At 38.4% G+C, this 27,444-nt stretch overlaps 1 protein-coding gene across 3 annotated transcripts in view; it reads right to left on the reverse strand.

Moving 5' to 3' along the window:
- The window catches only part of btv (dynein cytoplasmic heavy chain beethoven), a 223,963-nt gene that overhangs the window by 182,930 nt on the left and 13,589 nt on the right, over positions 1-27,444 (reverse strand). For all 3 annotated transcript variants that reach the window (XM_083144201.1, XM_083144199.1, XM_083144200.1), the window contains exons 5-12: positions 24,582-24,720; positions 22,544-22,670; positions 15,587-15,720; positions 10,973-11,064; positions 10,312-10,452; positions 5,908-6,007; positions 4,756-4,904; positions 1,606-1,824 (exon numbers count right to left, since the gene is read on the reverse strand). In XM_083144201.1, coding sequence (XP_083000327.1) covers positions 1,606-1,824; positions 4,756-4,904; positions 5,908-6,007; positions 10,312-10,452; positions 10,973-11,064; positions 15,587-15,720; positions 22,544-22,670; positions 24,582-24,720 — 1,101 coding nt within the window. The remainder of the gene's footprint in view (positions 1-1,605; positions 1,825-4,755; positions 4,905-5,907; positions 6,008-10,311; positions 10,453-10,972; positions 11,065-15,586; positions 15,721-22,543; positions 22,671-24,581; positions 24,721-27,444) is intronic.

Below are 27,444 nucleotides of genomic sequence, written 5' to 3' on the forward strand. Positions count from 1 at the left end.
CATAGTGTGTGGAAATGGCTGATCTGTATATTGAATAAATGTGCTGTTTCAATGCGATTGACTTGGATATCATTGACGTGAGCAGTAAGTCTATAAAAGCCTCCTCTACCTACCATTTTAGAATTTAGGCAAAGCTTCCCAAGGGACACCTGTTATGATCCACGGAACATCACACACAGCATAGGGTCTGTGTGTGGCAGCGTAAAGTGTTGCTCTTTTGAATAAGTGTTGTTGTTCTTTTTTTTATTTTGTTGATTTGGTTATTCTCCACCAAACCCTCCCCACAACAGAGTCACTGAATCTCTAAGAGTAGAATCATAATAATAATAGCAATACATAACATTTACAACCCTAATAAGGGGACAGTCCTTTTGCAAGGGAGTCAGCCTTTTTCTTATATTTGCTAAGAAAACCATGAATACAATTAAGACAAAGCTCAACATTTCAAAATATATTAACACATTTCATTTTTTATTAATACAAGATTGGATTAACATAATTAATACTTGAACCAGAGTGGTATTCCTGAAGAAGGTTCAACTGGTAACAGCATGATAATGATGCGATACATTCTAATATATGGCCAACTCTACCATATCACCACAGATTTTAAAATTTGACTAGCAAGAGTGCAAAAATTTACGATGGCATGTTTATTATTCTGATATAATGATAAACATGATACAGAAAATGCACAAACAATAAAAAACACATACAGTGCTTGTTATTTTCTTTGAAAAACCTAATGGAAATTTCATGAGTGAACTTGAAATATTAAATAAATATATTTTCTTAGCATTGAATTTAAATATTCAGGTGCCATGGCAACTGGGTGTTTTATATTGTATTTTTATACGCCTGGTGATCATATAATACAAGGGCAAGTACTTCATCAAAAACAAAATGGTGCACAGGACCCACGCAATAATATAAAATATGTTCTTTTAAAACTCAGACATTCTTTTTTTAAAAGTTATACAGATTAATTCTACATAGTAGTCTAGAAGCAAAACACATCTGATGACTAAAATCTCCATGCTCATGATAAAAACTGAGGATCACTTTTAGCTGCATAGCAGACAAAACAGCCTCACAGAGGATTACACTGACTGTAGATTGGGATGGCAGAGCCTCATTAGCCTCCATGAATAGTTTCTAGGGTGTAGTACATGAAAGGGTACCAAAAAGGTCGGTCACGCCTGAAGTTTGAACCTGGAGCCCTCGTATTCCAACCAAAGAAGGCTCTACCCAATGAGCTACATGCTGCACGAACACTGACAGTATATGTGAACAGAGGTACATTTTCCATTCTTCTAAAATGGGACCCATAGGATTGTTGAAATCAGTGTTAGTCAGTACATAAACATGTAGTTATTTGAATCCAACCCGAAACACATTTACATTTGATACTCGAGACTCCCTGATGGCATAGTAGAAATTTCATCACACTGTAATCAAAGGGTCCCAGGTTCAATACCTGGTGGAGGCACATAGTGATTCGGATCCCACTTTCAGATGTAGGTCCAGTTCTGATTAGCCTATCTGTGCATAAAGTGTTCTTAAAACAAAAACTCAAAAAAATTGTTACTCAAAATGTCTTCTCACCTTTGCCTCCAACTGCCGTACCCAGTAAATGTTTGCAATGACTTCCGGTATGTCCATGAACTGTCCCGGAGCACTGTTCTTATTCCTGTTGAATTCGGAGCTCTCAGTGTGGACATATTCGCTCAACAGACCCAACAGATTCTCCCTCTCAGCTAGAAGCACTTTACTCACACTTGGTCTCTTGATTAACTCTTCGTACCTCTTGAATTCCTGCAACAACTAAAAAGAAGAAACCATCTTCAATATGCATTGGATTTCCTACGTTAATCTAGAAAATAGGGATGGATGAGATTAGTGGTATTCTATAAGTATCTGTAGATAGTGGTGTACTGATCCAATATTTCAATAAATATGCTGTGATTTGGTGTGAAATTATGCAATTTTCTTACTTTCTTAATGAATAAAAGAGTTTAGTGAAGTAAGTGTCTCAATGCATACTTCCTTTCTCTAATGTAAAACCATTGAAGTCACCTGGTTATATGCATTAAATAAAGAGGTAAATGAACCATTCAGGTTTTTTATGTGACATTTACAATTTTACATCTGATCAGAGGAATATTAGTTATCGGCATCATATGTATGAGGGTGGATGAAATGAAAACTGAACAGTGGATGTATTGGTTATATTTATGCATGTGTGTGTGGTGACAACCCAGTGTAGAGGTAGAGCGGAAGGCAAGGAATGAAATCCATACTGCATAATGGACTCACCCAAGATAGTCGCATGTGAGCACATGATATGCATAGGTGATCGGGCAGCAGTATCGTCTGAGAAGGCGAGCAGGCAGGCAGTCAGTGCTTCACCTGCGGTGGCAGAATGTTTGCCAGCAAAGAAGAGCAATGTGGTGTCACTCGTTTGTTAGTGGCAGAAGGAGTTGGAGTGGTTTTGCTCTGATCTATTGCCATGCGACTTTCATATCTTTGGTCCATTGAAAAAGGCATTAAAAGGTCGGAGCTTCCACTCGGACAATGTTCACAACTGGTTCCAATCTCAGCCAAAGGAGTTCTACGAGCATGGTATTCATCACTTGGTGAAACAGTGGAACAAGTGTTTGTGTAACTTTGGAGATTACATTTGAAATAAACCTTGTTGATTTAGTTCTGTGGCTCCTGTTCCATTTTCATTTGATCCACCTTAATATTAAAAACTAATTTATCCTAATTACATTCATTTATCCCCATCCCGAAATTCCACAAATATCTAATTTAAATAGCGCATAGTGGTAATTCATTTTACTTCCTTAGCAGGATTAGACATATTGTGTAATATACTGAGTAATTCATCTTCAGGGTTTCTAACACCCCCCCCCCCCCACACACACACTTATTCGCCTTTAGATGGCAGATGCTGATAAGGAATAAACCCTTGAAATGAAGAAGTGGTTCAGTCGGTAACACGTCTGACTACCATGCTATAGGTCCCGGGTTTGATCTCTGGCCGGTTCAAATTCGGGAACTTTTCTAACGTTGGAAGCAGCCCCGGTGCCCACCCAGCATCGAATGACATGGGTACCTGGGGGAAACCCTGGGGGGTAAAGGCAGTCAGGGGCGTGATGCTGATCACATCACCCCCACTCACGAACAGATCAAGAAAGTGTGGGGCATTACCCTCACACCCCCTATGCGCCTTCATGGCGTGGTTCTAAGCACAGGGGAGCACTTTACCTTTTTTTACCCCTCGAAATAAAATTCTGGCTACGGGCCTGGGTCCCATAAAATTTTGATAGAAATGTTTTTAGTGCATTGTTAAACTTTCCCCACTGGAAAGTAATGGGAATGAAAATATTCATTTCATAGCAGCATTATGCAGCATTACATTAAAAAATAAAAAAAGCTAGAGGCTGCATTGATGTATTTTATTGGGTGACTTGAGTTCAGTAGATAACAATAATTTTAAGGTGGATCAAATGAAAATGGAACCGGGGCCACAGAACTAAATCAACAAGGTTTATTTCAAATGTAATCTCCAAAGTTACACAAGCACTTGTCCCACTGTTTCACCAAGTGGTGAATACCCTGCTCGTAGAACTCCTTTGGCTGAGATCGGAACCAGTTGCGAACATTGTCCATGACTTCATTGTCCGAGTGGAAGCACCGACCCTTTAATGCCATTTTCAAACGACCAAAGATATGGAAGTCGCATGGTGATAGATCAGAGCTATACGGTGGGTGTTCAAACACTGTCGACACAAACGTCGCCAACGTGTTCTTTGTAACAGCTGACGTATGTGTCCATGCATTGTCATGCAGCAAAACCACTCCAGAGGACAACAGGCCACGCCATTTAACCTTGATTGCTGCATGCAAACGATGGAGGGTACTGCAGAGCATGTTCTCCATAGACTGTCTTCATTCGCCACTGCACTTCACGAACTCCAACTCCTTCTGCCACTAAGAAACAAGTAACACCACGTTGCTCTTCTTTGCTGGCAAACATTCCATCATCGCAGGTGAAGCACTGACTGCCTGCCTGCCTGCCTGCCTGCCTGCCTGCCTGCCTGCCTGCTTGCCTTCTCAGACAATACTGCTGCCCGACCACCTATGCATATCATGTGCTCACATGCGACTATCTTGGGTGAGTCCATTATGCAGTATGGATTTCATTCCTTGCCTTCCGCTCTACCTCTACACTGGGTTGTCACCACACACACATGCATAAATATAACCAATACATCCACTGTTCAGTTTTCATTTCATCCACCCTCATACATATGATGCCGATAACTAATATTCCTCTGATCAGATGTAAAATTGTAAATGTCACATAAAAAACCTGAATGGTTTATTTACCTCTCTATTTAATGTATATAACCAGGTGACTTCAATGGTTTTACATTAGAGAAAGGAATTACGCATTGAGACACTTACTTCACTAAACTCTTATGTATGAAAAAAAAGGCTAGAGGCTGCATCGATGTATTTTATTGGGTGACTTGAGTTCAGTAGATAACAATAAAGCAATAAAGTACTATTCTAAATTTTACCTATACCCGATAACCAACAGTATGCTAATTCAATACAGTACAACGTCAATTTGTATTATGTCAAAAGCCACCATCTTGCTTTCATCTTATCTCTCTCTGTCTTTCTCTGATCCTCATCTTCAAACTTTCAACATTCCCCAATGTCGAAAACCTTTCTCTATCTTACCTGTAATGTATTCCCACTTATTTTCCGAAGCTGAGATTTCAGTTTACCAGCAACTCTATCTTCTGCTTGGCCAAGAATATTTTCAAACTGCCGCACAGCAGCTTCCCACAATGGTTGAGTATACGGATTGTATTGCACAGGATTGAGACCTGAAAGAATTTTAGGCCAGGTTGAATAATTAGAATGTTTACATATTTATCGTAAGATATGCTTCATGCTAATACCATGAGAAATATCTTATACATCTTAACTCCTGCAGATATTCCTTAATTCTGTGATTGCATAGTATACGAAGCATGGGATAAGAGAAACTTGTTCCACCTATGGTAGCTGAAATAACTGGTACACAATCCCATTTTGAAATGTTCTAATACATACATTTCCACACATTAGGAGAACTTCAACCAACAACTTGCTGACTTCCTACCTATGTGATTTCAAACAAATGAACAAGTCCACAAGTCAAGTACTGAAGCCTGTGGTCTCTATTGCTTGTTTACTTGGCACTTTAGAACTGCACTAGGTAATGCCACTTCCAACAATACCATACTTCAAGTCTGCTCTTTGTACCTTTCATGCACAGCCAGAAGTGACGTGACAAGTATAGTGAAGTATACTCCTAGTATTAGTGTTAGTGTGTCGGCTTGAGTTGTGTGAGAATAATTATTTTCTAATATGATATGGTGGCCTCAGGTTACTGTTACTCCAGATGCTAGAAGAATTGCTGTGTTTAGTAAAGGTACTTGTATTGGGTTGAATGGTAAGACTCCCTTTGGTGGTCATAATATTCCAAGTTCAATTGTTGGGGACAGACTTCTGTGGAAAAATGCTCAAAAGAATGATACAAAGAATAATACTTCTGAAATAATAAATAGAATTATGCCTCATCGTAGGCCTATTACGACTTGATCTGTATGTAATCCTTGATATGTTCCTTCTCAGGGGTTATTCTCCAGTCTCCATTTCATGGTCAACTAAATATGTACCAGTCTCTCCCATATTGCACATTTACGTTAAAAATTAAGCTTCATCTGTTGACAATTAAGTCAGATATCTTACCAGATAGACGACAATTCTTTACAAAATATAAGGTGACGAACATGTTCACCTACAAATGTATTAACATAGAAGAAGGCCAAAAATTGTAAGTACCTGCAAATGGACGGAATGCTTCTGCTGTTTTTAGTTCTTCCTGCTCAGTGAGAGAAAGTAGCCGAGTTAATTGCTTGTGAAGACTTCGGACATGCAATATCTGTAAAGAGAAAAAAGGGTCATGCACATGTGAAATTTTTCATGAACAGAAATCATGACATTACCACCTCCATACACCAAACATTGATTTGGATTGTCACGTAAAATAAAAATTTCACCACTGATGCAGTGTCATCACCTTGGTTAGCAGGTAAGCTGCAAGCGGAGTGAGTACCAGTACCAAGACCGATGTGTGCCATCCAGTATGAATGTTCCACAGTGTACAGTTTACGAACAGATGGGAGTTGCCTCTATCCAAGGCATGTGCAGAACTAGTTTGCACAGTTCTTCAAATCATTGTTTTTGAATTTAATTGCTGTACTGTGCATCAAGAAAAATAAAGACTAACATTCATACTATTGTATAAATTACAAAAGACCCTTGCTAATCTGGATATTTATTTCATAGAGGGATGCCACATTAATGAACTTCGTGATTAGTCAAAATTGGCAGAAAAGTGAAGTAAAAAAACTAAATCGATCAATCCATCAATGAGAGTGTCAGATTATTGAGAATGCATGAAAGAATTTAGTTTAATCCTTTATTAAATTTAATGTTACAAGTTTATTAGTGTAGTGCATTAATAAAAACATAAACAAGGTAACATCTAAAATTTCAAATGTTTGCACCAGTCCTAACATGTTTTATTTTTCAGTAAATTGCAAAATGTAATTTACAAAACCTACTCATGTGGCTGACACATGTCAACCCCCGCCAATCTCTTGACATCACTCCATTGTCCTCACTACAGACAAGATGACTCGCCAATATTTTTCTTGATTCATTGATTTGGTGTTTTAAGTGCACTTTTTGCACAGTAAGGCTAATCGGGACTGGACCTACAGTTTAAAGTGGGATCCGAACCACTATATGCCTCCACCGGGAATCGAACCTGGGACCACTTGATTACAAGGCGGCGATACTATCACTGCACCATTGGGGAGGCCTGACTCGCCAATGGAAGCAAAACCCTGTCAGTGTAAGTTAGATTAGTAAGTGTCTACTGTATTATGTATGTCTGGGTAGTATATGTTGTTCCTATTACAGTGGAACCTTATCTTTTACATTTTTCGGGGGACCAAGAAGACAAAACTAAAAATGCAAAATTGAGGTAAATATTATAACATTTTGCTATGTTGGGACCTTGAAGCTAGAATGTGTAATGGGGAAAAATGTAAAGCCTGGGAACATAACATTGGGGTTCCATAATGTACTGTATGTCTAGCAATGTCAGATGTGCACTCTTTCTTTGTAATGTACACAAAATAGTCAAAGATGGTATTTTCAATTGGACTTACCTTCAGGCCACGTACATTGTACTATAAGGGAGCTTTCAGACCAAAGTGTTGTATGTTGCTTGGGTGTCACTTGGACTGGGCTATTATACCGTAGCTTGCATCATATTACCTCAGTCTGTAGCTTGTGCATGTACAGTGAATGCCCATTAGAGTGCATGCAGATTGTGCTAAAGTATTGCTTTGTTGCTTGTCATTCAATGTGAAATCGCCATGTCGCATGGTACTTATTGCTTGTTAGTGCAGTTTGAGCTACCCTACACGTATAAATATTTTAATTAATTCATGTAATGTAGTTTCTTGCACAGATATGCATCATGATGATAATGTGCAAATTTGGGAAGATCACTGAGACATTAATTATATGCTTATGGTTTATTACATCATATAACACCTTGTGTGGAGAAGTTTCACAAACATGATGATACACTAAAAGCAATTTTCTTTGCGGTTTGATGTCCTTTGATGTAACTTCTATGGTAAGATGAGCTTCACTATCCTTTCAACATGTGAAGGGAAATATTAATGTGGGAAATATTAATGTTACTTCCAGTACAAATAAAATGCTGCATCATGTAACATTACAATTAAATGATTCAATGAACCAACATTCACATACGTAGTCATTCCTACACCATGAACACAAATTTTGTTTAAACTGCTATAATGCAGACTACATTTGAACTTATTTCTATAATTAGTGTATAATGCCATATTCATATCATTCACTTTCACATAGATAATATGCTTTGGACAGGGATTGTTATTTTCTACACAACAAAACAAAACAAGGATGCTGATTACAAATATAACAATTTTGTGAAAAATGTGTCATTTTTACAGACTACTGAAGGTTCTCCCAAAGAATTCACCAAGAATCTAGCACTTGCAATCTTACAATATCAAACAAAAAAGAGACTATAAGCAAAGGAAGCATTCCCCATTTTCAAGTTTCCTTCCTATTTCAATCTAAGTTCACAGCTTTTATTGTCCTTGGGAGGGTACCAGTTCTTTGAATATATTAAGATTCAGGAAAGAAATGACAGAAAAAAGGATGTGCCTCTAATAATTGTACAGGGTGGTTCAATAAGTCACTTAACACCCCCAGTACAAGGCCACTGCGGCATGGAATGTGAAAATGGCGATGGCCAATCGTTGCCTGGCCAAGGGGGAACCACATTGACGCCACACGCATGGTCGGCGGCCATCTTGATGTCCGCCATCTTGAATTCAACTTCAGAATTTTAAATGGGAAGGGGATGATATGATATATCAAATCAGGCTAGAATTTCACAAGAAATGCAATGGTGAAGGTTTTTTCGACGTATCTTTAACCAGTAAAAAGTTATGACTGAATTCTTGTACCAATTTGCTCTCCTTTTCGAGGTGTTAATTGGTCTAGGAATTAATTCGTGCAGTTGTTACGCACACATTGCACCTGCAGTTCAAACACAAAATACATAAATACCTTAAGAAAAATATTGTCCATCGCGAGCCACCACTCTCGCCCATCTGTCAGGCAAGTTACGGATTCCGTGGCGAAAGAAGTCCTCATCCTTTGAAAGAATCCAGTCAGAGACCCACTTTTCGATATCTTCTGAAGAAGTGAACCGCTGTCCAATCAAATCGTTATTCATGCAATCGAACAAGTAGTAGTCCGAAGGAGCAACGTCTGGTGAATATGGCGGGTGGGGTAAAACTTCCCATCTGACATTTTCTAAATAGGTTTTGACCGGTTTTGCGACATGTGGGCGAGCGTTATCATGTTGAAAAATAAGTTTATCATGTCTGTTCTCCCATTCTGGTCGTTTCCTGGCCAGAGCTTCCAGGCCGAAATCACCACTTCTAAACCATGCAAACCACTTCTGACACGTTCGCTCAGCTAGCGCATGGTCACCATACACTTCCACCAAAATACGATGACTTTCGGTAGCACTTTTCTGCATGTTAAAGTAATGAAGCAGAACACCCCGCAAAAACACTTTATCTGGCACGAAATGCGCCATGTTCAGTTGACTACAAAATGTTGTTGTTGATGCGTGAATCAACTGCCTTATACTACGAACGATGCACACCGACAGGAGTTTTCAACGCATGTGTGGATACACGGAACTGAGGGACGATATGCTCGTTACGCCATCTCTGGTCAAGGCGCACGAATTAATTCTTAGACCAAATAGAAAAATGCCTTAAAATTTGTTTAGCGCATCGGTAATGCATCGCGATCCAAGTGATGTCTAGGGAGAGAAGTTTGCATGCCATTGCACACGATTTTAATCGGATACATTCACGAAGAGCTGCGCATTATGAATGGTTGTCGCGAACAATTTACAGTGTGACGCTTCCATTGAATTAAAAGTCCTTCACAGTGACAAGGCTAATGTTTATGTTCATAAGGAAGTTCATAAACAGAATATGTGACCCTTGTCATCTGATAACTAACTTTGGACAGAAACTGCTTCACAAACGTTCCCATAGTGTTCTGGTGTTCCTCCCTATTGAAAAAACTCCGTAACAAGTACCTTCTTCCATAAGCAAGGATGAAAAAACCTCTTTATTTAACAAGTCCAAGTAGCCCTAAGCATTTAAGGTTCCGTTGATGGAAAATTGACTAACCAATCGTGTTTCACAACAGCACGCCACACCATTAACTTACCAGCACTAACCACTCAGCTTTGATCTGTCGAAAATGGGTTATCAGATGACTTTTTACTGGTTATAAATACATCGAAAAAACCTTCACCATTGCATTTCTCGTGAAATTCTAGCCTGATTTGATATATCATATCACCCCCTTTCCCATTTAAAATTCTGAAGTTGAATTCAAGATGGCGGACATCAAGATGGCCACCGACCGCATGGGTGGCATCAATGTGGTTCCCCCTTGGCCTGATAACGATTGGTCATCACCATTTGCATGTTGCATGCTGCAGTGGTCTTTTACCGGGGGTGTTAAGTGACTTTTTGAGCCACCCTGTACATTATGATGATTATACATGTTCAAACCAACCTCTTGAAGCCTATTGACGAACTGAGCCACATGTTTAGGTTTGTATGCACCGCCATGCCATGGGTGTGGTGTGTAGGTTTGCCAGAACAAGGTGGTCAGCTTCTCACAATTGTCAAGCCATTTTTCACAAGCAACCATTCCCTGAAAGAAAGAAAATGAAAAGATTATCTGATTCATCTTCTCTCTCATCCACTTTATTCACTAGCTATGGTCCTTTGCCATTTCTCTTTATATTTCCAAACATGAAAAATTGTTCAGTGGAAATATATTTTCAAGCAACAATAAAGTCATTGATGTCAAATTACTATTTTGAAGAACTTGAGGTGACAATGAGACGTCATTCCAACAAGTGTTATACCTGATTTACATATGGTCAAAGTGTGAGAAAAAAATACAACCCAATACATTCCTTTTTACCTTTGGATACTTATCACTGACCTGTCTATTAATTCTAAGCTAACTTTTTTGCACATATATATTGGCGAGAATTAATTATGATTGTGTATTTTGTATAATTGCAGGACAACTGAATATGAAAAAAAACTTCAGTGGTATTTTGTGCACTCCTGAAAACTGTAAGCTTCTGGTATCTACTCACTCCCTAATCTACATAGAAGAGAGGAGGAGTCACATAAAAATAAAAAAAAGTCTACCTAGTTACCTGTGTTAGTAGCTCTTCGATGCTGTTAAAAGGTCCCTTCCACAGGTCAATACTCTTCAGTTTATTTTGTACAAACCTTGCAATGGCATTACCTATGGAGGAAAGAAGAGAGGTTAACAAATAACAAGCTTAAAACATACAGTGCTGTACAAGAGTGACACACCTGAGGTTCAAAATGTTCACGTTTCACATATGATGGCTAAGAAATCTGGATTTCAAATTATGATATTAATTTTGAAAATAACTGACAATTCAGATAATTCAAATATCTAGTTCAAAAAATGATATTTCATGCCACACATCAACAACATAGTCAAATTAATCTTGACAAAAGTGCCAATAACTTCAATTTTTCAAATTTTTGTATCTACATAGATTCTTCTTCATGGATGAAAAAGGAAGAAGGATCTTGGTAGACAAAAAATTCAGAAAACATAAGTAAAATATGTGTTTCAACTTTTATCAAGATAAGAGGTGTGGCTAGGGAAAAAACGGATTAATGTTGCTGTCTACAAATGGCAAGCGCATCAAGGTTAGGCGGTGCATCAGTGTATAACGTGATATCAACTGTGTGATTGCCCAGGGTGCACGGTGCTCAGTTCCGCTGTAGCTTGTGGACAAAGTGAACCTGGATCTGTGCTCCATCGGAAAAATGTTAAGTGTGAAAGTGGAACAGCTTATCAATGTGAAGTTTCTTATGAAACTCAGAAAATCCGCCACAGAAACTTATGGTTTGTTGAAGGAAGTGTAGGGAGATGAGTGTTTATCACACACACAAGTGTTTGAGTGGTTTCAAAGGTTTAAAGAAGGACGAGAAGTGATCGTGGACGTCCTGCACATCCTTGCACGTCAAAAACGGAATCAAACATTGCAAATGTCGGTGAATTGATTCGAATTGGGTACCCGAAGGTCAAACTGTCAACCAACAATATTACATTACGGTGCTGATGACCCTTCATGAGCGAGTAAGAAGACAACGACCTGATTTGTGTAAAAGTCATGGATTCTTCATCAGAACAATGTTCCTGCCCACACGGCATTGTCAGTCAAGGCTTTTTTGGCCAAGCATGGGATCCCAGTGTTAGAACATCCACCCTATTGGCTGGATCTAGCTCTCTACCACTTTTTTTTAATTCCAAAAGGTCAAATCAGCACTGAAAGGAACCAGATTTATGACCATAGAATCTGTGAAAACAAACGCGACGGAGGTCATGAACATGGTTTCACAAAATGATTTCCAGCACTGCTTCCAGCAATGGAAGATTCATATGGAGGGATGTATCGATAGTGCAGGGGAGTACTTTGAAGGGGATAGTGTTCGTTTTGTACAAAATAACCAATAAAAGATTTTGTAGCAACAGTCCAGTTTTTCTCTATCCACACCTCGTATGATGACTATCTGAATAATCTGGATGACATTTGGATATTAATATAAAATAAATGTATATAATGTAAAAAGTAAAAAAAGTAAAAGTCCTCCCCTGTGTCTTGCACCACACCATGAAGGCGTATAGGGGGTGTGGAGTTAGGGCCCACACTTTCTTCATCATGGCCAAAGGTGGGGGTGATGTGATCAGCACCATGCCCTTGATCACCTTTATCCCCCAGAGATTCCTCCAAGTACACACTTTATATGACGCTGGGTCGGTACTGGAGCCTCTTGAACAGGTGAAAATAAATCCCAGTTCTCCCCTGCCGGAGATCAAACCCAGGCCTTTCACATGGTAGTCAGATGCCCTAATGACTGAGCTACCATGCCTCATTAATATAATCCAAGTATTAAGATATTTGAAAATATCCATTTCCTACAGATCCGAGGTACAGCCATGGCTACCAGAATGACTCCATCCTACACAAATCTTTTCATGAAAACCTGAACAAGAGTTCATGGAGACCCAACCCCTCAAACCCCTCCTCTGGCTCCGCTTCATCGAGGACATCTTCATGCTTTGGACACTAGGAGAACCATTCCCATCAGCTTTCCTGGACCAACTCAACCAATTCATTCCATAAAGTTCACCTGGACCCAACCCCAACAGATCACCTTCCTGGATGTGGATGTGCACATCAAGGAAGGACACCTGGAAACCTCAATCCACATAAAACCTACCAACCACATGCAATACCTACACTTCTCCAGCTCCCACCCGTTCCACATCAAGAAAGCCATCCATTCTCCCTGGCCCTTAGGGGACAGCACCTTAACACTTCACCCACCTCCCGTCAGAATTACAACATGGTCCCTCCACCCTGGTCACCAAACAAATACATGGCGCATGTCAAAAAAAAAAGGGCCGATAATTCTTTTACGTGGTGTTGGCAACACTGATAAAGTTGAGCATGCACAGGAACATGCCCTAGTATTCTGTGCTTGCAACAGAGATAGAATCGTCAGAGTGCGGTTGCATAAGTGCAAGTAGAAGAAATTCAAACACCATCAGTTCACAAAATCATGGCATCCGTGTTTTGGGACCAAAAGGGTGTAATTTTTGTGGAATTCTTGGAACCAGGACGAACAATTACAGCAGAGGTGTATTGCGAAATACTAAATAATCTGCGACGTGCCATCCAAAATCGGCGGAGAGAAATGCTACGCTCAGGAATTTTTCTGATCCATCACAACACCCGCCCATACACAGCTGCTCGTACTATTGAGACAATTGAAAGATTTTGATGGGAACTATTCAATCATCCCCCTTACAGCTCCAACCTTACCCCCAGCGATTTCTTTATTTTTCTTCACCTGAAAAAGTGGCTTGCATCGAAGTGTTTCAACGACAGTGCCATGCTCAAGACATCAGTTCTGGACTGGCTGCACTCTCAGGCGGCAGATTTTTACGCAGATGGTATATGGAAGCTTGTGCCATGCTATCAGAAATGTCTGGAGGTTAATGGTGACTACATCAAAAAATAGCCAAGATGTGTACTTGTTTATCAATCACAATAAATTTCTTCTCCTATCATTTTCTTGTTTTTTAAAAAAATATCAGCCCTTTTTTTTATATACCATCCCGAACTACCACACACACCACCACCAAGAAATCTGCCTGTACTCATCACCCAATATCACTCTCACCTCGACAAAATCAGGCACACACTATGCTCTCTTCTTTCATTCTCCACAGTGATCCTGAAACCAGAAACATCTTTCCCGACAAGCCCAGAGTGGTTTTCAAATGCCCCCCCCCCCCCCTTCCCAACCTCCAAAACATCCTGGTCCACAACACTCCTTCACTACACAACCAACACCACCCTGCTCACAAATCCAACTGTCCCAGGTGCAAAACCTGTCCCATTCTCATCACCTCTCACACCCTCACACAGCCACTGGCAAATTCACCCTCCACCTCAAAGGAACCTGCCACACCTCAAACCTGATGTACATTCTCATCTGTGGTGATTTTTACCTGGGGGAAACATCAACTGCCCTCAACCTTAGAATCAACAACCACGGCTCCTCCACCCACAACCTGGACTTCACTGTCGCCGTCCATACCAACCACCACAATATCCCTTTTAATGACTACTTCCAGGTAGCGATCATCCATCTCTTACCCCAATCAGCCAACATCTCAGTTCACAAGAGATGGGAGAGGGCCTACATATCAAACATGAGTGCAACAACAATGCCTGGCCTGAACAAGGCCACCCAGTAACTTCCCCACCACATCCCGACCCCCACCCAATCCTCACCCTACCCCCACCTCGTCCCACCACTCAGTTTTTGACAAGCCTGGTGACAGAACAGTGTTTTTTGTTGTTGTTTTTTTCGTTTTTCCATACTTCTACTTCTTCGATCAAGACCTGACAAACTCTGCCAGTCTCTAATTTCCGGTTCCGTCTATTCACCTTCCACTGAAGATGCAGCTCGTGTTTGCGAAAATTTGACTATTTCTACTGTCTGATGAGTGTTTCCTATCTGCTTCTTTACTTTATATTTAGCCCTTTTGGCCCTCCTTGCTTTTATCCACATAAATGTATGATATCCGTAGCCTTGAAATCAACATAAAATATATTCAGTATCTGGATTAGGCCATAACTAATCAAGTTAAATAGATCTGGTACAAATACTGCACAGGATACTTCTTTGAAGTCTAAAGACATTCAAGATCTGAAAAAAACAAGTGTACTGACATAATATATTGAGCACGTGCCTTTCTCAATTACAGGGGCTCCTCAGGAACCATGCAAAGAGAAGTCCTGAAAGTAAATTAGACTACAATGTAATTGAAAGTTACACCCAAGATACTATATTCTCCAAGGAAAACATAGAAATAAAAATGCAATAAATTTATTATACTTATTTAGTTTCCATTTCTCTCTTCCATATTAAAGCATATTGCCTTCCTCTAATTGGGGACATTACAAACCTATCTGGAGCCCACCATCCAGACCTGAGGTGGAAATTGTTAAGTTGGGGAAGAAATAACTGGGTTTAACATGGTGATAATGATACAAGTGAATGTGTAAAGGAGGATACCACTCCCCATTACATGTCCCTTACCTTACTGTGAGCACTGGCAGCAACCTTCAATCTGTCTCTCTTAATGCTTAATGTTTGGAATGATATCTACTCATACTCTCACTTTGAATGCCACAAATTAAATAACTTACCAGTAATATCCATTAAATGTTCCATCCTTGACTGAGGATATAGCCAATCATCTTGCTTCCAAAGATCGTCCAAAGTATTATGAGCAGTTTCCAACACATCTTCAATGTCAAACAGAGATATTGAATCCACAGAACTAAACAAGCAAGAAATGGGCAAGGAGTACAATAATATTTTTTTAATTTTTTTTTATTTTTTAAAAAACATCAAGTATGTAAATAATAATACAGTGAAATCACAATTATACGTTTCGCGATAGTACATTTTTTCTGGCGGTCCCTGCCAGTTCCCCTAAGGCTGTGTGCTATTATATTTCAGTTATATGACTTTTCCAGTTATACGTTCAACGAGTTCAGTCCCAACAAGGAAAGGACTTCAGTTATACGTTTTTAACTCTACTTACTGGAAAGAATGCTGTGTCTTCAAGATTTCTGTGATAACATCTGCCACATGTTCCCATACAGGTTTTCTTATCAGCTGCAAACATGAGACCAGACCCTTGGAATTCTATTTATATCGCTTGCATCGGAGGATATGGAATGGGCAATGAATCCTTGAACCAGAATGGCTTGTGTTTCCCCCCTTGTCGTAAACATTACAAACAAGCTGAAGAAAGAGAGGGGGAGTCAAGAGCAGACTGCAAGGGAGGAGGGAGTTCTGCTGCATCTTATTACTGTCATATTTAAAGATAATATGGTTGTTGAAGACAGAGAAGTTGTAGAACTTTTTTTTTTGTAAAACGAAACTGCAGATAAACGAATTATTGAACACTGTGACTTATTTTTACCGTGTGAATGGTTCTGAAGAAAAGCAGTGATTATACTAAACACTGTGTGCATTTTCTTTATGCAACCGCCATTTGAAAAAAGCACTTTGTTTCCCTTTTGTTACTATGGGATAAATTGAAGATAAAAGGCTATAACTGCTCAACTACTGCATATTTTTGAAAAATTTAAATTCCAAATGTAAGAATGAACAAAAAGCAAGATTTTAAGAAACATCCGAGAATTAAGAGTCCAGGGGTGGAAGCAGGGCAAAAGCCCAAACTTAGAATTTTTCCGTAATTACGCAAAATTTCTGAACGCCATAATTTCCATTTTCTTTCAAAGTTGTGGTACGAGCAATACACATCCTCATAGAGCGATCTTTTGTCATGCTTCCCTTAAAAATTTGGTCCATCCAGCATCCATAGCGCCGACTCTAGAAGTGAAATTCCTTAATTACGCAAAATTTACGAACACCGTACATTTTTTTTTCTTTAAGTTGCTGCACGAGCATTACATATCCTCATAGAGCGGTCATTTGTTGTACATCCTTCAAAATTTGGCCCACCCAGCATCCATATGGCCGACACTAGAAGCAAAATTCCTTGATTATGCAAAATTTACGAACGCCATAATTTCAGTTTCTTTTTTCCCCCTAAGTTGCGACACGAGCATTACATATCCTCAAACAGCGGTCTTTTGATGTCCTTACTTCAAAATTTGGTTCATCCAGCGTCCAAAGGGCCAACACTAGAAATGAAATTCCTTAATCACACAAAATTTACGAACACCGTATTTTTTTTTTCTTTTTTTGAAAGTTGAGGCATGAGCATTACATATCCTCAAGAGTGATCTTTTGTCATGCTTCCCTATAAATGTGGTTAATCCTAATTATGGGAGGCTTATGTAATGCTCCACTAAAAGTCCTATCTTTAAGAAAGAAAACAAAATCAATTTACTTCTCTACAACAATTAATTCTCGAGTTACAATGTTTTTCTACTTGCAGCAAGTTTGAAAAGCACATGCTTGAAAAGGTGCCAGCTTCAAAGGGAATACAGGCACATGAAGCTCTGTCTGCTAAAGGTTTTAAGCCCAGTTTATGCACATAAGGCTAATCGGGACTTGGCCTACAGTTTAAAGTGAGATCCGAACCACTATGTGCCTCCACTGGAACCCCTTGATTACAAGGAGACGACGTTACAACAATGCCATCGAAGAGGCAAAACAAAATGTATACGTAAGCACCCCCTCCTCCTTGAAAATCCTGGGCAAGCCACTAGCTCTAGTGTTCAAAAGGATTAATCTCGTTTTATCCGCTAAATAAAAATTACGGTTTTGTTTATCAGAAGGCAGCACAAGAATGAAAAGATGCATCCTTTATGTTGAATGAGTCATTGCTGTCAAAAGCGATATTGGCAAGAGACTGCTTTGGAAGAGCTAGACATAATACTGGCGCCGGTAGAAGCCTCCTTCCAGACAGACTGGCACCAACGCCAGCACAGGTGGCGGAATAGAAGGTCCTGTGCCTTTTAAAGATAAAGCACTTGTTGAAGACAAGAAAAGCCAGCCTACAGCATTCATTTTGGGGGGGGAGGGGAGATCAGCAGCATGCTTATTCCCGAACCAAGTTGCAGAAAGAAAGGATGAAGGAGCAATATTTTCTATGCAGATAGCTGCATTAAAAAGAAGGCTGCTTCATTAAATTATTGCATAGCCCTGCACAGCAGTTGCAGTTTAATTATCTCTTGAGAGGAGATTAGCAACATTTTTTTTAATTATTCCTAAACCAATATCGGTTAACTGAGGTTGGCAAATTCTCCTTACTTCTTGCCTGGCAAACAAGAAGGAAGGAAGTTTTTGAGCAATTCCCCCACCACCTTCCCTCTCCCATATACTTGGGAGGATTACATAAAAGCATATGTAAAGAAGTATGAATAGTGATTGAGCCATGTTCTTAGTTGTCCACATATGTTTTTGTGGAGGAAGGCAGATCAATCACACTTTTAGAATGTGTTTAAACCCTAGAGAAAGCAGCATTTAGTGACTATCGTTTTGGCAATTGTGAGTTTGTTCCCCGATCGTACGGCAGGGGTTGAAGGTCGCATGGTGAATGATGATGCAAGAGCAAGGGAGAGGGAGAGGGAGAGGTCGCCTGTCATACGAAACAGCATCCTGGCAAATTTTGTCATCAGCAGGGTTTGGAAAACGTATAAAGCGGGGAAACGAGAGTTACAGTAAACACAAGATCAAGATAAACGTCCTAATGTTCAACATGTTTTTCTTTTTGCAGTGAATTGGCTGAATGGATTAAGTGGGTGAACCTTGCTCACACCCCTTCCACCCCCCGCCACCTTCACTGTCTATTTCTCGTGATTTTGTGAATTTACAATAACAATTTAGAACAGATCAGTGCAATACAGCAAACTTTGGTGCATATGTAGTACTCCTTTTCTTTTTTTTGTGTATTTAATTTTATCATTTTAATTATCTTTCAATAATACATTTTTCTCAGTTATATGTTTTTCACCTTCTGTCCCCCATAAAACGTATAACTGAGATTTCACTGTATAAGCTAAGCCATTCAGCCATGTTATGAAAATATAGATATTACTAATTTTGTACACTCTGGGTAAACTGAGATTACCAATACAGTCTTATCATGTGCCAATTTAAGTTATTAAACAGTAGCACAGAAAAACGTACAAATGGAAATGACAGTTTATTTTAAAGTACAAATCAGTAGTGGTGCTCATAGCAATATAGTCATATTGATTATAAACATTTCAAAGGTTAGAAGAATTGAAATGGTAAGATGGACTGATATGAAATTTTTGCAAAACCAAAATAAAATTTGCCAGTACTGATAACCACAATTCTACCCATAGGCATAACTTAGGAACAAATTTACAAGAGTATTTTTCTGGACTCCCTGGAACCTGAAGCTCATGTTCTGCCCCTCCCACTAGAGATAAAAATATATAAATGACTTACGTGAGTGAGTAGAAATGGTTCAAAACGACATTTTGGAAGTCTGTACTACTTCCTTCATCAGGTAAATAAAATAAAAAACTTTAGGTGCCAAACATGGTACCGTGTTGTCAAATCGTAAGTTGAGGATTCAGGTTGAAGATAAAAAAGGTAAAAAAACTTACTGTGAGCCAGTCCATGTGTTCTACCCAACACTGACGGGAGTCACTAGGGGGCTATAATAGGTCGTCGATTTTTATTTGTTTTAACAGTTGGGCTGAAAAGTTCGTAGGCTAACATAGTAAAAAATATTTTTTATTATTCAATATAGTTGCCTTCGAGGGCGATACAACGATTATAGCGGTCATACAATTTTTCGATGCCATTTTTAAAGTACGATTTCTCTTTAGCCTCAAAATAGGCCTCAGTTTCGGCGATTACCTCTTCATCAGTGCTAAATTTCTTTCCAGCGAGCATTCTTTTAAGGTCTGCAAAGAGGAAAAAGTCACTGGGGGCCAGATCTGGAGAATATGGTGGATGGGGAAGCAATTTTATTACGGTTGAATATCGCTAAACATTGCTCCGAATCATCAAAACGTTGTTGCTTTTGATTGATTGTGAGCACGCGCGGCACCCATTTTGAACACAGCTTTCGCATGTTCAAATATTCATGCACAATATGTCCAACACGTTCCTTTGATATTTTTAAAGTCTCAGCTATCTCGATCAACTTCACTTTACGATCATTTAAAATTATTTTGTGGACTTTTTTGATGTTTTCGTCGGTAACAGCCTCTTTGGGGCATCCATTTCGTGCATCGTCTTCGATGCTCATTTCGCCTCGTTTAAATTTAGCAAACCACTTCTCAACGGTTGATTTTCCTGGTGCAGAGTCCGAATAATGTTTATCAAGCCAAGCCTTGGCTTCAACAGTATTTTTTTCGCCAAAAAGCAATGCTTTATTAACACACGAAATTCTTTTTTATCCATTTTTTCACAATAACAAAAGCTGCTTCACTCACAATGCTATATCTCACGAACTAATTATCCGGCAGCTGTGAAATTTATACGCGTATATTTTGAAGGTTAGTACTAAGTAAAAATCACATGGATTTAATTCTAGTAACGCCATCTATGAGTCAGCCTACGAACTTTTCAGCCCAACTGTTAGTTGTGTGGTTTTTGTTTTTAACTTTTTTAACTAGTGAACAGTGGCGTCTCCTCCCTTGGGGCTTCCGGGCCTTAGCCCCTAAAGAAAAACGGACGTATTGACATAATTATCAATCACCATAACACATAACTATCATACAGTCTTTAAAAGGCGATTTTTACCCACGTAAATTCATCGTCTGTTGCAATGGATACGACAGCGCTCCTAGCGGCATTGATGTCAATTATCGCTTTCCGGGGCACGTCGCAAAGGAAGGCGTGGCCTACACCCACCTACGCTACAGTGAAGGTCACATGCTAGCAGAGAGAGAAGGGAAGAGTGCAATGGATTTAAGTGCTGATTCGGGGCTAGTTCCGTTGCATCGCGTCGATCTCGCGTGCTGTACTGTAGTGTTGTGGTGGCTTTCATTTGCTATGTTTGAGTGAGTTTGGCAGGGTTGATGTTCGAACACAAAATGATGAAGGACATAGGCTGTCAATTACAAAACACAATGAATTTGTCCGGAAAAATAGGCATATATTAAATAGAATTATCGATTGCTTAAAATTCTGTGGTCGACATGAACTTGCTCTATGAGGACATAATGAAAGAGAACAATCTTCAAACAGAGGCATCTTCCCAGATTTATTATCATGGAAGAGGGAAAACTAAAGAGGGAACTTCGTGTTCTTTATTGTAGTGAAGAGTTGAAAAACATAAACTCTATCAGTTGATTGCATTCATTTTTTTATTTAAAATTATTTAGAGGGTACCTTTTCAGAAACAGTAAAAATGACAAACATAGTTTTGATAACTCCAGTGGCAACAGCTGAATCTGAACGATGTTTCAGCACATTGAAGCGTATTAAAACCTGCTTAAGATATGCAATGGGACAAGACAGACCAAATGCCTTGGCACTTGCTTACAATAGAGAAAGAATACATTTCAAACATAGAGGGCTTCAACGAAAAAGTAATAACAAAATTTGCTGAGCGGAAGAACAGGAGTCACCGTTCGTAGAAAGGTATGTTTCACAACAATACCTGTTTCTTTTGTAATCGTGTGAATTGTCATTAAATTTTAAATTCTTTTAAAAATAAGCCCCGGCCAAATTTGAGGCCACGAGATGCCACTGCCAGTGAAGGTTTTCAACGGAGTTTTTATGACTTCACAGTAAGTTTTTTACCTTTTTTATCCTCAACCTGAATCCTCAACTTACGATTTGACAATGCAATACCATGTTTGGCACCTAAAGTTTTTTTATTTTATTTACCTGATGAAGGAAGTAGTACAGACTTCCGAAACATCATTTTGAACAATTTCTAATCACTCATGTAAGTCATTTATATATTTTTATCTGTATGTATAGTGAGTAAAATGCACCACTGTAAAATGTTTCCCTCCCACTAGATACACTACCAATCCAATATAAACTTTCACATGCTCCTTGAAGAATAAGAATGGATCATTGATCTCCTTATTTAAGTATGTAACCAGATGAATGCAATGGATATTGCCCATGAAAACAAAACTGTGTATTTACATTTTGTATGTAACTGTGTATGTACATACACTGGAACCCCGATTTTACGTTCCTGGATTTTGCATTTTCATGCATTATACATTCAATCCTGATGGTCCCAACATAGCAAAATTCTGTAAAATTTTCCTCAATTTTACATTTTTCCGTATTTTAAGTTTCTTCAACTTGGTCCCCTGAAAAACATAAAATCGAGGTTTCACTGTATTTATATCCATTAATAAAATGTCTTTAACCAAGCATGGCTCATGTATTTCATCTTTTTCTTAAAAAAAAAGTTGATGTTTTACATCACATGTCATCAACATTATAGCATTAACAAAGTCAATAGTCACAACAGGTACATTCTCCTCATGTCCAAAGTTTTTGGATCAACCTTAATCCTTGATCAGGGAAGGAATATCAAAAGGGAAGTATGTGTCATAACTACTGTCAGATGTTACAAATATTTCACATACAACAATGTTCTGTTTTGTCTAATTTGGTCTCAACAAGTGCTGTAAGTTTGTCACAGTGTGCACAAAAGAGACAACTACCTAAAATCCTTGGCCATTGGCTCCAAAATATTGTAAAAATCAGTGCCCTTTGCTCGGTCTTCCTTTCTTGATGATGAGTTCGCCACTTCAGACCAGTACTGCAACTCATCTTGTGGTGTTAATATTCCTGAAAATAAATAATTAACAAGTAGGTACTCTACACTAACACTATGATCATTTCATGTCTACGAATACTTTTAAAAAAAGGATATATCATAATATGAATGTTAAATCTCACTACTAATAACGTTTTTAATAAAAATTGGATTCATGAAAATGATTATGAAAATAATTAATGCTACAACTTAGTCCTTGTAGACATTTCTACGGCTTCAATTTTTTTGTCAAGACTTGTGGGTTCTCATCAAATGCCTGCTTCATCACCCCACTTATCATTACTTAAAACAAGTTTACAGTACCACACACACACAAGCAGGTCCTGGAAATTTGACATTCAAATGTCAATAATCATCAAGCACACCACACCCAACCACCCCACAATAAAGACTAAACAAAATACAAAAACTGGGGGAAAGTACCAGTATAAAAGAAGAAGAAGAATCATCATCTTCAAAGACGTTATTATAATCGTAAATTACGGAAAAAAGGGGTAGAAGTCTGTGCTAAAGCATTTGTGTTGGAACCAAGGATTTGATGCATGATAAATGTATTCTGAATACAATTGTTTTTTACATATAACATTCATAACTTTAATGAACAATATATGTTTTACATCCATGCAACATGGATCGACAAAAAATAAGAAAATACATGTGCAACATGCTAACACTAAATTGTGTGCATATTCAAAGTTTCTTTAATACATTTATGTACACAACCTCCATTATTTATATACATTAAATAATCGATTCATCCACCTCATAACAAACCAACAGCAAAAATTATGTAAATTGTCTCTCAAATGTGCATGTTCCTTTTCCTCCAAAGAATTGTTGATGCATTTAAGACAAAATCAATTAAGAGAGGTCTTCCTTCTCTCTCTGGTGATTTAAAATGCATTATATAAAACAAAGATAAATTGAAAGCGAAGCAAACAAGAAAATTTTTAGATCCATTTTTTTAAAAAATGAAAACAATATTGATTTAAGAGGGTGCAAATAATTTCACGGCGTGCCATGACATTCTCTCTTTTACAACTTTTTTTTATTTAGAACCTTTGGAGGCCAGACCTGACTTCCGCTGACCCCTATCTACGACTCTGAACTTGATAAGACTAAGAAAAGCAGGCATTGTGAGCGAAGCAAGCAAGAAAACTCTTATGAAATGAATTTTTATTTGCATAAAATTGGAAATCGAGAGGGAAAATTGCCCCTCTGTGCTGCCTGCAGGTGCCCTTGGCCGTAAATGTTTGCCACCCCCCCTAGAATCGATTTCCATCCAAGGTTTGGTGGGGGGGGGGGGCAATGCCCCCTTGTGGTTGCGCTACTGGTCATGTAAAGGTGTCATACTTTCATTATTCAAGTTATAGTATTTCATTTAGCCACGTAAAACTGAAAAATATATAAAAATATTAATAATAATATGTAAACTAGAGATGGGACAATATGAATTTTGGCCGATAATGCTACAGTATAGATACAAAATTTACCAATGCCGAAAACCAATATTCCACCAATCTGATATAAATTTTCAAATGGTTCATTGTTACTAGATGAATCAGGCTTTTCCAATGTAAAAGAAGCTGCATATTTAGACATTTATTTTACAAGAAGTTTATATCGATAAAAATTCTAACAAAATGGCACAATTTTGCACTAAATTGTAAGTTATTTATAAATATATCAGATCAGTAAAATTAGTGATAATTTTACTGATGAACTGATACATGAATATACCTATATTGGCCGATATTGATTAATCTGTCCCAGCCCTATTATAAACCAATTGGTTTATAATATTTCCTTCACTGCAATATCTTCTAAAGTATGTTCAGATCACAACATGCCCTCCTTACATGTCATTCAAGGCAAAGACGAATAGCACACAATAAACAAAGCCTGAAAGTTATGCACCGTACCTGCTAAGCTATCTTCTGTCTCCCCATCTTGTTTGCTTGGAACTGAACCTTCCTTCTGCAGAACACACCTCAAGCCAGTCTCCAATTGGGTTATCAGTTCTTGCAGTTTTGGATCGACAGTACTGCTCCATTTCTCATCCTGAAAAGTGATTGGCAACATTTCAACTTTTACACTCTCGTTAGGCGAAATGTCTGATATGATGAAAGTATAGAATCTACCAAAATTAGTCACAACTTTTAGCAATGGTGCTATATTTAATTTTATCACAAATCTGGAGCTAATAAATTTCACTTTACTACCTGCAATGTAATCTGTTAAGGCGAAGAGGGACAATTACGCACCAGGCATGCATTTATTCCAATATCGTGAGAATGAGAAATGCTACTAAAAAGATCTCTGCCAGAAATGAAGAGTATGAATTTCTCCCCGTGTGGCAAGTGGAAGCGGTTTCCTAAGTTGATTATTAAGCCTTATACGATTTTTGAAAAATATGATGAATTAGTATTTACCGAATCCCACGTATTCCTTATGGGACATCAACTTCAACTTCAAGTTACGGCTCATCAAATGGGAGTTTCGACTTTTCCTTCTACTATGACATAGTTCAACGTGTCCTTTTTCCGTCCATGTACTTTTCTACGTCATCGGATGTTTGATATTCCCGAGAGAACGAATAAAATAATGGTCCCATAAGCCTAGTGCATTTCTCCTTGCATCCTACGGCCATCCTGGCAGTGTTGCCAAACCTGATGTGCATAATAGAGCTAAATTTCACCATTAATATAGCTAAAGAGGACTTTCAAGGAGCTAGATTAACGAAGGCTGCATAAAGTGCCTACTAGGGTAATTTTAGTTGTCAGAGGGGTGGGGGTGCTGCTATTACCGTTAGCTTTAAAGTGATGGCAATTTATTCTTAGTTTTCACCGCCTAGATTTGGCGGCATCACCCATCTCAATAATTCAATGATGTTAATATAAAATCGAAAATAAAGGGTTCCCGGATAACAAAATTGTCATCTTCATCTTAGCCACAGCGCTATATATAAACATACATGGGGAGGAAAGAAGAGGTAGGTGACGCAGCCTATAGCTATACGAATATCACGTCATGTGCAAAATGTACACTCATGGCAATACTTGGTATTTATGGGCCGGAGCCAGTGGTGGCATCATAGTGGGGCAGAGGGCGGGTGCCACAGTTCACAGTCAAACGAGTCCACGAAAGAGCCAGATCTGGCTCCAAAAGAGCGAAGTTGGCAACAGTGATCAGCAGCTGCCACAGCGAGAAAGACCTAGGGGAAATTGTCCCTCCTTGCCTTAAAACTAAAATCTGGATCCAAACATGAAGGCAAAGACATGGTCTTGTGCACTGGAAAAATTGTCACTTATGATTGACATACAGTGTATATATGGAAGTGGATATACAGTGATCAAGTAAGTAGAAAAAGTTATTGAGTATTTTCTTTCATACAGTAGCTGTAGGTCATGGACTGTTGCTGTTCAAGCAATGGTAGTGTACAAGAGTACAAATGTCAAATAAACTTTTGAAAATTTTCCCATACATATGATCTGGGATGAATAATGACAATAATGTGTATTATGTATAAATTTATGAAATTTTCAGATAAATTGATGAATAAATTTATGTATTGTGGTGTATGTAAGGTATGTAATTTTATTTCATGAGGGATAAATTATCTTTGATTCTATAAATTGTTTGCAAGGGAGAAATTTATTTATTTATTGTTGACATCCCATTGGCCGTGGTTGCTCAGTCGGTAACGCGTCTGACTACCATGCTAAAGGTCCCGGGTTCGATTCCCCAGCCGGTTCAAATCTGGGAATTTTTCTGACGTTAGATGTGGCTCCGGCACCCACCGAGCATCGAATGAAACCCTGGGGGAAACCCTGGGGGGTAAAGGCAGTCAGGGGCGTGATGCTGATCACATCACTCCCACTCACGACCAGATCAAGAAAGTGTGGGGTGTTACCCCACACCACCTATACGCCTTCATGGCATGGTGCTAAGCACAGGGGACCTCTTTACCTTTTTTTTTTTTACATTGGAACATATTATTTGGATCTTCTGTTTTATTAATTTATTTATCTTTTTTTAAAAAAGCATATGATTCGGTCAAAAGAGATAAATTATATAATATATTAGTAGAGTTTGGAATACCTAAGAAGCTTGTTAATATGATAAAAGCATGCACCAGTGAAACAGAAAGTAAAATTCGTATGGGTATTAATGTGTCTGACAAATTTACAATTCATGATGGGTTAAAACAAGGAGATGCATTATCTCCATTGCTCTTTAATTTTGCCTTAGAATATGCTGTAAGGAAGGTAAAAGAAACTAAAGAAGGACTAAAATTAAATGGAGTGACTCAGTTGTTAGCATATGCAGATGATGTATAATTATTAGGGGATGATATAAATACAATTAAGAATAATGCTAAAATATTTTTTAAAGCAGCTAAAGTGATAGGTTTGGAAGTTAGCAAAGAGAAAACTAAATATATGCTTACAGGCCAAAACCAAGTGTTAGGTAATAATCAAAATCTAATTATTGATAACAACTAGTTTGAACCAGTTTCCAAATACAAATACTTAGAAATAATACTAACAAATGAAAATGATATTAAAGAAGAAATAAAAAGCAGGCTTAATTCAGGAAGTTCATGTTACTTTTCCCTTCATAAACTTTTGTCTTCTCATTTAATATCTAAGAAACTAAAAGTTAAAATACACAAAACAGTAATTTTGCCTGTAATATTATGTGGATGTCAAACTTGGTCCCTTACATTGAAATAAGAACATAAATTGAGAGTATTTGAAAATATCCTTAGGAAAATATTTGGAC

This window comes from Lepisma saccharinum, chromosome 1, assembly GCF_977018435.1.
Source record: "Lepisma saccharinum chromosome 1, izLepSacc3.1, whole genome shotgun sequence".
Taxonomy (NCBI): domain Eukaryota; kingdom Metazoa; phylum Arthropoda; class Insecta; order Zygentoma; family Lepismatidae; genus Lepisma; species Lepisma saccharinum.